The sequence below is a fragment of the Pan paniscus genome, chromosome 1 (assembly GCF_029289425.2).
Source record: "Pan paniscus chromosome 1, NHGRI_mPanPan1-v2.0_pri, whole genome shotgun sequence".
Lineage (NCBI taxonomy): Eukaryota > Metazoa > Chordata > Mammalia > Primates > Hominidae > Pan > Pan paniscus.
In genome coordinates, this window is record NC_073249.2 from 152,132,193 (window position 1) to 152,146,158 (window position 13,966).

General features: G+C 41.4%; 1 protein-coding gene across 3 annotated transcripts in view; it reads right to left on the reverse strand.

The window, feature by feature from the left end:
• The window catches only part of TYW3 (tRNA-yW synthesizing protein 3 homolog), a 32,772-nt gene that overhangs the window by 18,433 nt on the left and 373 nt on the right, over positions 1-13,966 (reverse strand). For 2 of the 3 annotated variants that reach the window (XM_003830582.6, XM_034967684.3), the window contains exons 2-3: positions 10,879-10,959; positions 8,715-8,813 (exon numbers count right to left, since the gene is read on the reverse strand). In XM_003830582.6, the coding sequence (XP_003830630.1) occupies positions 8,715-8,813; positions 10,879-10,959 (180 nt within the window). The remainder of the gene's footprint in view (positions 1-8,714; positions 8,814-10,878; positions 10,960-13,966) is intronic. The other variant, XM_003830583.6, reaches the window with a different exon arrangement.

The following is a 13,966-nucleotide window of genomic DNA, read 5'->3' on the forward strand; positions in this document are numbered from 1 at the left end:
ACCTTGCTCTAAGTACATGCTCTCCTTTTGAGATTCCCTGGTTTAAATACCATATATACACACATATGTATATATGTATATATGTATATACGTGTGTATATGTGTGTATATGTGTATGTGTATGTATACATACATATGTGTATACACATATATACACGCCCATATATATACATATGTATATATGTGTGTGTATATATGTGTATACATATATATACACACACACATATGTATACATACTCACATCCAGTCTAATTACAGTAAATGACACCATCATCTATCTAGCTGCTCAAGCTCCAAACCTAGATAGCCCTGATGCTTTCTACTTCTTCATCCCCTATACCCAATTCCCATTGATTCTACCTCTACGATTACCTCAAATTAATCCAGCTCTTGCCACATCCACTGCCCACTCTTTTTCAAGTCTCCATCACCTCTCTCCTTAACTTCTGGAGGAGTCTCCCAATTAGTCTCTTCTTTCACTCTTGCCCCTTCTACAGAATCCAAGCTCTAAACCATGACTAATGATGTTCTATTTGCTCCAGCCCTTGCTATTTTCTCTAACCTTGAGTGACTTCCCTTCTGTTCTTTGCATACTCCAAACCCTTTCCTGCATCAGCTGGTTTCTTGTCATTCATCCTGTTTCCATTCAATGCTACTACCTAAAAAGGTCCTCTTCTTTTTTGAGATGGAGTTCCACTCTTGTCACCCAGGCTGGAGTGCAATGGTGCAATCTCGGCTCACTGCAATCTTCGAATAAAGGCCTTCTTTAACCACCTCTTTAAATGCAGCTCTCCCCTGACTCTCTAGTGGAGTGCCCTTCTTATCTCCTTCACAGCACATCTCACAGTGAGAAATTCTGTTTTATTACATACTTATTGTCTGCCTCTGTCCCCTAGAATACAAATATAAGCTCCTTAGGTAAGGACCCCCCTCAAAAAGGGGCTGTGAATGAGTGAATTTCTCAGTTCCTCTAAGTCCACTTCAATTAGCTCCCTGAAATGTTAGCCTTCCAATGAGGCTTAGGCCCAAAGAAGAGCATGGCTGGGCTCAATCAGGATTAGCACAGAGAACAGAACATGGATATAGAAACAGGAGAGTTAAAGTCTGGAGACACATCAGTGATGTGATGTGGTATAATGAGACTAAAATAAGGTTAGATAAAAGTTCAGGGTTAGAGCAGAGACTGAAGCCATGAGCCACTAAATGATTAAACACCATGTTTTGGAGACTATCTCTAAATGCTCGTGTTCCTCAGGCCCTCTTCTCTTTTTCTTCTGTACTTTCTCCACAGGTGATTTCAACTAGGCTCATGGCTTAAAATAATAATTGTGTATTGGCATCTTCTCAATGTCTGTCCTCAGTCCACATGGCTCCCCTGAGTTCCAGACTTCTACCCAAATGTCTATTTGAAATTTTCACTTAGGTGGTGTTTTTATGGACTGAATTGTGTCTACAGGGCTTCAAAATTCATATGTTGATGCCCTAACCTCCAATGTGACTATATTTGGAGATGAGGCCTTTAAGGTGTTAATTAGGTTAAATGAAATCATAAGGATGGAGCCCTGATCCAACAGGACTGGTGTCCTTACAAGAAGTAGAAGAAACAAGTGACATGCATACACAGAGAAAGGGCCATGAGAGGACACAGGGAGAAGGCAGCTGCCTGCAAGCCAAGGACAAGGGCCTCAGAAGGAACTACCCCTACCAGTACCTTCATCCTGGACTTTCAGCCTCTTAACTGTGAGAAAAATAAATTTCTGTTGTTTATACTATCCAGTCTGTGTTATATTGTTCTGTCAACGCTAGCAGACAAAAACAGGTGTCTTAACAGACATTTCACACTTAACATATGAATCACATTCTTGATTTCCATTCCTTCTGAGAGGTGAGGCCAGCTGGACTTCCTGGGTCGAGTGGGGATTTGGAGAACTTTTCTGCCTAGCTAGAGGATTGTAAATGCACCAATCAGCACTCTGTAATAATGCACCAATCAGCCTCTGTGTCTAGCTAAAGGATTGTAAACACACCAATCAGCACTCCGTAAAAACACACCAATCAGCGCTCTGTGTCTAGCTAAAGGATTGTAGATGCACCAATCAGCACTCTGTAAAAATGGACCAATCAGCACTCTGTAAAATGGACCAATCAGCTCTCTGTAAAATGGACCAATCAGCAGGATGTGGGTGGGGCCAAATAAGGGAATAAAAGCTGGCCACTCGAGCCAGCAGTGGCAATCTGCTCAGGTCCCCTTCCACGCTGTAGAAGCTTTGTTCTTTTGCTCTTCACAATAAATCTTGCTGCTGCTCACTTTTTGGGCCCACACTACCCTTATGAGCTGTAACACTCACTGCGGAGGTCTGTGGCTTCATTCCTTTAGTCAGTGAGACCACTCACCCACAGGGAGGAACAACTCCAGATGGGCCACCTTTAAGAGCTGTAACACACTGTGAAGGCCTGTGGCTTCACTCCTAAAGTCAGTGAGAACATGAACCCACCAGGAGGAACAAAGAACTCTGGACGTGCCACCTTTAAGAGCTGTAACACTCACTGCGAATGTCTGCGGTTTCACTCCTGAAGTCAGCGAGACCATGAACCCACCGGCATGAACAAACAACTCTGGACACGCCACCTTTAAGAGTTGTAACACTCACTGCAAAGGTCTGTGGCTTTACTCCTGAAGTCAGCAAGACCATGAACCCACGCGAAGGAAGAAACTCCCGACACATCTGAACATCTGCAGGAACAAACTCCGGACACACCATCTTTAAGAACTGTAACCAGCAGGAGTGTCTGCAGCTTCATTCTTGAAGTCAGTGAGACCAAGAACCCACCCGAAGGAACCAATTCTAGACACATTTTGGCAACCCAGCTGGGACACATCTGGCAACCCAGATGGGACATATTTTGGCAACCCAGATGGGACAATCGCCTATTGCCAAGTGGCGAGTACCATTGGCCTGCTTTCGCTTGCTATTCTGTCCTATTTTTCCTTAGAATTCGGGGGCTAAATACCAGGCACCTGTCGGCCAAACACTCACGCATCAACAGGCTCACCCTTGAAATGCATCCTAAGCCATTGGGACCAATTTGACCCGCAAACCCTGAAAAAGAGGCGGCTCATTTTTTTTTTTTCTGCATTACAGCTTGGCCCCAATATTCTCTCTCTGATGGGGAAAAATGGCCACCTGAGGGCAGTATAAATTACAATACTATCCTGCAGCTTGACCTTTTCTGTAACAGGGAAGGTAAATGGAGTGAAATACCTTACGTCCAATCTTTCTTTTCATTGAAGGAAAATACACAACTATGCAAACTTGCAATTTACATCCTACAAGAGGATCGCTCAGCTTACCCCCACATCCTAGCGTCCCTATAGCTCCCCTTCCTATTAATGATAAGCCTCCTCTAATCTCCCCCTCCCCGAAGGAAACAAGCAAAGAAATCTCCAAAGGACCACAAAAATGCCTGGGCTATCAGTTATGTCCCCTTCAAGCTGTAGCGGGAGGGGAATTTGGCCCAACTTGGGTGCATGTCTCCTTCTCCCTCTCTGATTTAAAGCAGATCAAGGCACATCTGGGGAAGTTTTCAGATGATCCTGATAGGTATACAGATGTCCTACAAGCTCCAGGGCAAACCTTTGATCTCTCTTGGAGAGATGTCATGCTATTGTTAGATCAAACCCTGGCCTTTAATGAAAAGAATGTGGCTTTAGCTGTAGCCCGAGAGTTTGGAGATAACTGATATCTCAGTCAAGTAAATGATAGAATGACAGCCGAAGAAAGGGACAAATTCCCTACCAGTCAGCAAGCCATCCCCAGTATGGCTGCCCACTGGGACCTTGACTCAGATCATGGGGACTGGAGTCGTAAACATCTGTTGACATGTGTTCTAGAAGGACTAAGGAGAATTAGGAAAAAGCCCATGAATTACTCAACGATGTCCACCATAACACAGGGTAAGCAAGAAAATCCTTTTGCCTTCCTCGAGCAGCTATGGGAGGCCTTAAGAAAATATACTCCCCTGTCACCCGACTCACTCGAGGGTCAACTGATCCTTAAAGATGAGTTTATTATCTCATCAGCTGCAGGTATCAGAAGAAAGCTCCAAAAGCAAGCCCTGGGCCCTGAAAAAATCTGGAGGCATTATTAAACCTGGCAACGTTGGTGTTCTATAATAGGGACCAAGAGGAACAGGCCCAAAAGGAAAAGCGAGATCAGAGAAAGGCTGCAGACTTAGTCATGGCCCTCAGACAAACAAACCTTGATGGTTCAGAGAGGACATAAAATGGAGCAGACCAATCACCCGGTGGGGCTTGTTACCAGTGTGGTTTGCAAGGACACCTTAAAAAAGATTGTCCAACGAGAAACAAGCTGCCCGCTTGTCCATGTCTGCTATGCCAAGGCAATCACTGGAAGGTGCACTGCCCCAGAGAACAAACGTTCTCTGAGCCAGAAGCCCCCAACCAGCTGACCTAACAACAGGACTCGGGTTGCCGGGGGCAAGTGCCACCTCATGTCATCACCCTCGCTGAGCCCTGGGCATGTTTAACCATTGAGGGCCAGGAAATTGACTTCCTCCTGGACACTGGTGTGGCTTTCTCAGTGTTAATCTCCTGTCTCAGGGAGTTGTCCTCAAGGTCCGTTACCATCCAAGGAATCCTGGGACAGCCTGTAACCAGGTATTTCTCCTACCTCCTCAGTTGTGATTGGGAGACTTTGTTACAGATAGTAAGTATGCTTATCTAATCCTACATGCCCATGCTGCAATATAGAAAGAAAGGGAGTTCCTAACCTCTGGGGGAACTCCCATTAAATACCACAAGGAAATTATGGAGTTACTGCACACAGTGTAAAAACCCAAGGAGGTGGCAGTCTTACATTGCCAAAGCCATCGGAAAGGTGAAGGAGAAAAGACAGAAGGAAACCGTCGGGCAGATGCTGAGGCTAAAATTGCTGCCAGGCGGAACATCCCATACCTACGGAAGGACGCTTGGTATGGAACAACCCCCTCCAAGAGGTTAAGCTCCAGTATTCCCCAACCGAAACAGAGTGGGGACTTTCACGGGGGCATAGTTTTCTCCCCTTGGGGTGGTTAACGACAGAAGAAGGAAAGGTACTTATACCCAAAGCCAGCCAGTGGAAAATACTTAAAACCCTCCACCAAACTGTTCACATGGGTATTGAAAACACGCATCAAATGGCCAAATCCCTATTTACAGGGCCAAATCTCCTCCAGGCCATCCGACAGGGAGTCAAAGCCTGTGAGGGGTGTGCCAAAGGAATAATCCCTTAGTTCATCCTAAGGCCTCTTTTGGGGAACAAAGAATAGGTCACTATCCCCGAGAGGACTGGCAATTAGACTTCGCCCATATGCCTAAGTCAAAGGGATTTCAATACTTGTCGGTCTGTGTTGATACCTTTACAAATTGGATAGAAGCTTTCCCCTGCAAGACAGAGAAGGCTCAGGAAGTGATTAAAGTCCTAATTCATGAAATAATTCCTAGATTTGGGCTTCCCCAAAGCTTACAGAGCAACAATGGTCTGGCTTTTAAAGCCATGATAACTCAGGGACATTTCCAGGGAGCTAGGGATACAATATCACCTTCACTGCGCCTGGAGGCCACAATCCTCAGGGAAGGTCGAGAAGGCAAATGAAACACTCAAGAGGCACTTAAGAAAACTAACACAAGAAACTCATCTCCCATGGCCTATTCTTTTGCCCATGGCCTTGTTGAGAATCCAAAATTGTCCTCACAAAATGGGGCTCAGTCCATATGAAATGCTGTATGGAAGAACTTCTCACAAATGAACTCCTACTTGATCAGGAAACGGCCAACTTGGTCAAAAATATAACTTCTTTGGCAAAATATCAACGAAACCTTAAAAACCTACCTGAAGGATGTCACAGAGAAAAGGGAACAGAGTTGTTTCAACCAGGAGATCCAGTGTTAGTCAAATCTCTCCCCTCTACCTCCCCATCTATAGATTCTTTGTGGGAAGGACCATACTCGGTAATCCTCTCTACCCCCACTGCAGTTAAGATGGCAGGAGTGGAATCTTGGATTCACCACACCCCAGTTAAATTTTGGACACCCCCTGAGGAACCTGCGGGACCATCAGCTCAGGAGTCCCAAGATCAGCCAGACCAGCCTCGATACACCTGCGAACCGTTGGAGGACTTGCATCTCCTATTTTGGAAGGAAACATCCCAGACTAAAAAGGCTCTTACCTCTGATCCTGAGGAAAAACCCATTCCTCCTTAAAAAAGATAAGTGAAAACCTACATAATCTTTAACACCTCTCTTTACCCCTTTAATGGAATCCTTTTACTATTTCATCATATTATCTAGCAGCATACTAACCATACTCTTTGCGATAGAACTATATACTGTAGCCAAACGAGCTCAACTAACAACTTCTACTGAGGACCCCTGGACAGACCCACTGGCCCTTTCACTGGTCTAAAGAGTTCCCTTCTGGAGGACACTACAACTGCAGGGCGCCTTCTTCACCCCTATCCAGCAGGAAGTAGCTAGAGCCGTCATCGCCCAATTCCCAGCAGCAGTTGAGGTGTCCTGTTTAGAGGGGGGATTGAGAGATGAAGCCAGCTGGATTTTCTGGGTCAAGTGGGGACTTGGAGAACTTTTCTGTCTAGCTAGAGGACTGCAAATGCACCAATCAGCACTCTGTAGAAACGCACCAATTAGCGCTCTGTGTGTAGCTAAAGGACTGTAAATGCACCAATCAGCACTCTGTAAAAATGCATCAATCAGCGCTCTGTGTCTAGCTAAAGGATTGTAAACGCACCAATCAGCACTCTGTAAAAATGCACCAGTCAGCGCTCTGTGTCTAGCTAAAGGATTGTAAACGCACCAATCAGCACTCTGTAAAAACGCACCAATCAGCGCTCTATGTCTAGCTAAAGGATTGTAAATGCACCAATCTGCACTCTGTAAAATGGACCAATCAGCAGGATGTGGGTGGGGCCAAATAAGGGAATAAAAGCTGTCCACCCGAGCCAGCAGCAGCAACCCACTCCAGTCCACTTCCAAACTGTAGAAGCTTTATTCTTTCACTCTTAACAATAAATCTTGCTGCTGCTCAGTCTTTGGGTCTGCATTACCATTATGAGCTGTTAACACTCACTGTGGAAGTCTGCGGCTTCATTTCTGAAATCAGCAAGACCACGAACCCACTGGGAGGAACAAACAACTCTGGACATGCCACCTTTAAGAGCTGTAACACTGACTGAGAAGGTCTGCAGCTTCACTCCTGAAGTCAGCAAGACCACAAACCCACTGGAAGGAAGAAACTCCGGACACATCTGAACATCTGAAGGAACAAACTCCGGACACACCATCTTTAAGAACTGTCACACTCACTGCAAGGGTCCGCGGCTTCATTCTTGAAGTCAGCGAGAACAAGAACCCACTGGAAGGAACCAATTGTGGACACACTTCAACTTCAGCACACCCCATCTGGATAAAGGCGACTACCATACAGCTAGGGGCTCCAGCCAGACCTAAGTAGTTATCCTTGATTCCTCTTTCTCCTCCTCCCTCTGGCTGTCCTTCCCCAGGCAGTCTTACAAGTCTGTTGATTCAAATGCTGAAATACATTTTGAATCTATTCCTTTCTCACCTGCTTTGGTGCTATCACCTTACACCAACCTACCACCACTTCCCACTTAAATCACCACAAACTACTCCTAACTCATATCTTTTCACTTACTGCACTCCTTTCTCTATGCTGAAGCAGAACTGAGTTTTTCAGAACAAAAACCTAGAAAGCCACTCTTTGCTTAAAACTGTCCCTTCAATAACTTTTCCCTGAACTCAGAAAGAAATTCAAACTCTTTAATCTGGTCTACAAAGCCTTAACTGACCTGGCCCCAGCCTCCTTCTGGCACCTTCTTTCCACTCTCTAGACCCACTGAAACTTTGTATGTACTTTTCCATCTTCATGGAATGTTCATTTCCCAGCTACATGCCTAGCTCTTTCTGTTCCTTTAAGTCTTAGCTTAAAGAAAGCTTTTCAGAGAAGCCTATCTTGAAGTGAGCTGCTTCTTGCACTGTTCTCTATTACCAGGTTGTTTTTTCCTTTGGTAGAACATTTTGCAACTTGCAGTTTGTTTTTTGTTTTTTTGCCTGTTCACTTGTTTGTTTTTGCTGTCTCCTAACTTTGGAAGAGGAACCAAGACAGTCTCTAATCTTGTTCATCACTGTGCCCCTAGTACTTGACACACTGAGACTCAACACATTATTGTTGCTTAAAATGCAATTCAGTTTTATATATAAATATATAAAAGGTATAAAAAGGAGAATCAAGACTACACAGATGTTTACGTCATGCTCATTTAAATGGGAAAAATGAAATATTCTTTAAAACTCTTAATTTTACATGTAGTTCCACAGTATTTTTTCTTAAAGCTTGGCAAACAAAAACAAACTATAGAATGCTGAAGTAAAATTTATAAATAAAAATGTTAAGAAAGAAAACAGGAAGCATAACCTGGGACTTATATTTTCCTAGCAATGATTAGCTACTCTTTTTTTCTAATATTAAAAATTAATAGATTGAGCAGACCAATAAATAATAAATACATAACTAGTTGAATAAGGTAATATCTCATTGATATTTATAGCAGGTTAAAAGCTTAAAATTACATCTACCCACATATCTATAAATTCAAGTACAATTACAACAAAATTTTACCAGAATCTGTGCATCCTGCAATTGTCGACACTGCACATGAAGAACAAATGGTTCAAATTTCAAAGTGGCATCACCATTTGCTTTCTTCAGAGCTACAATCTAAATAAATGAACAGTGGTATCAGACACAAGTATATGGCCTGTCCTTTGGTGACCCTTTACCCCATACATAACTTCAATTTCTCTTAGAAATTTTCAGAATCACTCAGCATATTTTTTCTGCAATAACTTTTCCCTCTGCTTTCTTGGTCCTTTTTCACCAAAAATTTATTTGCTTATTTTCTTAAAATTTCTAGTTCTCCCATAAATCTTCTATACCATTCTTTCCACCTATTAGTGTGCTTTGAAGAAGTAAACTACTACTTTATTTAATTCCATAACGGATTTTTCATTAGGAAATGTAGTATACAAAAACTGTATTAGGATTGTTTAAATTTTTTGTTAGATTGAGATAGAGACAAATGTAATGTGAGAGAAGGGTCCAAACAAAGCCTAACTGCCACCCATGTTCCCAAGAAGCATCCTGTACCAAGCACCAGTGCTTACCAGCAGCACTAGTAACCTCACAAATAGCAGTGCATGCAAAGAGCTCAGAGCACAGCCAGTAAGTTCCTGTTCCCTCTGTAACAGGCACAGTTGTTGTAACAATTGCAACTTGCAGTTTTTTTTTTTTTTTTTTGCCTGTTCACTTGTTTGTTTTTGCTATCTCCTAACTTTGGGAGAGGAACCTTGGAACTGCTCAGCTACATGAGAACCAATGGCCCCTAAGCATGTTCCTAGCTTTCTGTATTTCAGACTCTATGCGGCAGTGTTCAGGGTCTGGGAGCTACTGCAGCACAAAGTGGGGTACATGCCATCACTCTGCCCTGATCAGCTGTGGAACCAATCTGCTAGCCATGGGGACTGATACATTGCAAAGGGCTAGATCTTGTGTAGTGTCTTCCCTCCTGCTATAAGCAAATGTTACAACACTTGAGCCTAGTATGCGTGTTTTTTGTTGTTAGTGACCTTGAGTCAGGTACTAGTCTCTTCCCTAAGTAGCACTTGCCTGCCTTTTAACCTTGGCTGCACCCATGTTACAGTGTATCCTGCGGCATAGTCTGACCCCCTAGTGAAACATGTAATATTGTGTCTGAGCTAGAATTTATACAAGACAGTTATTATTTCTGTCCGCCCAGCATCCCTGGGCAACATCGTCCTGCCTTCACACCATTTGATTTCTGGTGGGGCTGTCAATCATTACCCTGTCACACATCACTCTCCCTATCACAATATCAGAGGTGCCAAGTGCTTGCTTATGTCTGATCAAGGATATCATCACATTCCACTAGCAAAAATAATTAACCTAAGAGGGAGAGCACCTAATCTAAGCAGGACAATTCCAAGTCCTTCTCTAAGATGGACACATGAATTGCAGGAAAAGGAATTCTTTTTCTACTGGTGTTGCTGACAGCTACCATTTCTGCAACAAAGATTATCTGCAGCAGAAGAGAATAAAGGCACACTGCAGAGAACCAGTGCCTAAAGATGAAAATGAAGTGGGTACTCTGAAGATAAGATTTGAACATCTGAACCAGCAATACTTGATTCTAGCTCCATTCGCCCTTTCCAGTTAAATAAATTATCTTTTTTGCTAAAAACAGAATTGGATTTGTAAATTCACTGGGAATGAAAAGTGCCTGGCTGATAAAAACTTATGAATTCATCTAAACTCTTTACCTTAGGAAACTAAATAACCCAGCAGAGATATGAAGATTTTCAAAAAGCAATGCAAGTAAGTAATGTATTATTTATTTATATCAGTAAAGCTGGTAACACAGAGATAGTGCTAATCCCCTTCTCTTTCTATAATTTGTTCTAGGTTACAGGGTTTTCAAATAGCAGAATTAAAATTCAAAATTTGGATCCAATAGGTGTCCAATATCCATGAACTTTCTGCTGTGTCCAAGAGGATGTGTTTTGTTGAGTAGCAGTAAGTAATGCTTCCATACTTTTTATCTCCTACAACCCAAAAAGAGCCATTGTAATGAAAGCTCTCTAGGTTTTATAATCTTCAGCCATTATAATTCTGCATATAAATTACCTTGAATTTTCTATTCTTGTCATATGTATTTAAAGTAACTGAATTTAAAAGTTTATTTCCAAATTTATTTTTTAAAACTTACCACATCATCTTTTACACCAAGTTTGTGTGTAACCAGTAGCCAGCAACAGTTTTGTTTCTGAACCTCAAAACCATTTATACCCTAAAATAAAAAATAACATAATTTAAGTTTCATATAATATTTTACAAAAAATAATAAGCATAATGCATAGTATATTGTAGGCTTTCTTAAATTAATAATCCCAAGTCAGGATTTTAAGTATTAATAAAAACAATTCGGTATGTTTTTGGGTAATGTTAACCCAGAATAAGAATGAGCCCAAATAACTTGAGGTAGAAAATTATGTGAAAGGTAAAACTACTTGATAAACATCTTCTGAAATATAGTCATGATTTTGCAAGAAGAAAAGGGATTAGTATAAGGGATAATACTAGCAGCACCTGAGTTGTACTCTAGCTATTTGGCTAGCACAGTATTTAAAAATGAAAAAAAAAATAATTTTAATTTCTTTTGTAGGACAGCACTGTCCCAATTCCACACAAGACCTACTACCCTTTATTGTCACCTATGCCATTTACACATTTATAATACTTCCTTGGTCTCTAGAGGCATAAATTTGTGACCTCTGAATTAGACTTTAGATGTAGTCCTGAAGGATACAGCTAAGACTGAAAGGTCAAAGTTTCATGAAGGCAAACATTTTAATATTAACTTAAATTGAACAAATGTTTATTTGCAAAGTTCTATTAGGTACTTTGGGTATACACAGAATCTACCCCTCAAGGACACTGGAAAGGGGATGCAGGAAACCACATGAACAGAAATCACTATACTCAAAGTAACTATAATTTATACGATGGATCCACAAGAGACTCTGCTGTCTGCCCTTGGAACCGGGAATTGCCATGCATGTCCTAAATAAATATTTTGACTTCATTGTATGACTTCGGTGATGGTGACTTACGTATCTGACATTGTGCTGGCTATTCTGAATCTTAGAGCCAAATGTATGGCCCACTTCTAGCAACTTTACAGGATCTAGTGGTGGGATTGGAAACTAATGCCATCGCTGGCTTCATCTTATCTATATTTTCTTTATCCAGATTTTCCCACTTTTTATTTTTTCTTGTGTTGCCTGTTTGTAAGTTGCCCCAAATCCTTACTGAAATAAGGCAGATTTTAAAATAAACCATAATACAAGGTGTAAGATAAGAAATAAAAGTCTAACCAGTACAGAAGCAGTCATTACTTCCAAGTAGGTAGTATGTGTTTGTGTGTTCAGGTGGGAGAGGGGAGTTTTGGGAATCATGTCTCAGATATGCAGAGATAGGAAAACATTTCAGGAAAAAACCGCCAAAAAACATGAGCAAAAGCAAGTAAATACAAGATGAAAAGAACAGTTTAGTTTCAGTAACTAGCTAAAGATGAAGAAAAGCAATGAAAAAAAGGTTGAAACGTATACTAGAGTAAGCATTTGGATTTTCTGATGTAGAAAAATGTGTAATAAAACATAGCATAGGTGAGAGATAAGCAGAGTTGCAATTTGTCAAACATGGTTTGGAGAAGAGTAGTTAAGTGGCTTGTTAGAGAACCATTGCAAAAATCAAGGCGAGATAGAGTTATGGAAATGGGGCAAGAGAGAGTTTGTGGGCAAGAATGCCATTGCTCTGGAGGTAATGGAAGTGATTTAAAAATGAACAGGCCCTGCTAACTTGAGAGATCAGCAAATAAATGATCAGTCAATAATGGACCTAAAGAATGAGCCTAACAATGTGCTGTCTTTCATGCTCTTAACCCAATACTACGAATAAAATCAGTACACAGCCAACTTTTACAGTGCATGGGCCAGGCACAATGCCAAATATTTCAAAAAAAATTATCCTATTTTCTCCACACAAAATCCCTATAAAGCAGATACTTTTTATTATCCTCAGTTCATAGAACAGGAAGGGGCAGAGTTGAGATAACTTTCCTAAGGTCACATAGCCAGTGGTTTTTAATCTAAGCAGTATCACTCCCAAGCAGCCTTATCCTCAGGGGATATGTCCCAAGACCCCCTAGTGGATGCCTGAAACCTCAGATGAATGAATTTCTTTTTCCTTCTTCACTTCACAATTTCACTGACAAGATTCATTCTTTCCGTAGATCTTAGCAACCTCAGCATATGCTGTTTTTTCTTTCCTTAAGTCTTTCCTTAAGAACTTTCACCTTTTCACTTCAAAAAAGCACTTTAAAACTTACTGTTGGCAGATCCAAATCGCCAGCATCATTACTCCCGTACTTTGGGGCCATTATTAAGTAAAATAAGAGTTACTTGAACACAAGCACTGTGATACCACCACAGTCGATCTGATAACCCAGAAGGCTACCAAGTAGCTAAAGGGCAGCAAGAGTATATAGTGGAATATTCTGGACAAAGGGATGATTCACCTTCCATTCTGGAAGGAGCTGGTTGGCTCAAGATTTTATCACGCTACTCAGAACAGCATGCAATTTAAAACTTAACTAATTGTTTATTTCTGGAATTTTCATTTAATATTTTCAGACTGCTGTTGACTGGGGTAACTGAACCTGCAAATAAGGAGGTATGGCTTGTACAGCTGCTTCTTGATTTATGATGGGGTTACATCCCAATAAATCCGTCATAAGTGGAAAATGTAAGTCAAAATGCATTTACTACCCCTGTAAACCCATCAAAAAGTTTTAAAAAAAAAGTCTAACCATCCTAAATTATATACGATCGTACTTTTCTCTGCGTAAAACTACTAGAGTTGTAATAATGGAGGGGCTCACTAGGAGGCAGTAAACTCCTTAACACTGGTGATGTTCAAGCATGCAGTAACAATGATTTGTCAGAGCTGTTGATGAGCGGATTCCGGCATTCAATACCTTAGCAAACTACAAAGTCTTTAAATTCCCTTAGTATTCATATAATAAAATCAAATTTTCTAAACTTTGCCACACAAGATAGTTCCCAGGTCAGCAGTTTCAACATCATTTGGGCACTTGTTAGAAATGCACAGTATCAGGCCCTACCCTACACTTAAAGAATCGGGATCTGTATTTTAAAAGATCCTCAGCTGATTAATAGCCACGTTAAACTTTTAGAAGCACTGATCTAATCCCCTAAATTTCACATATAAAGAAA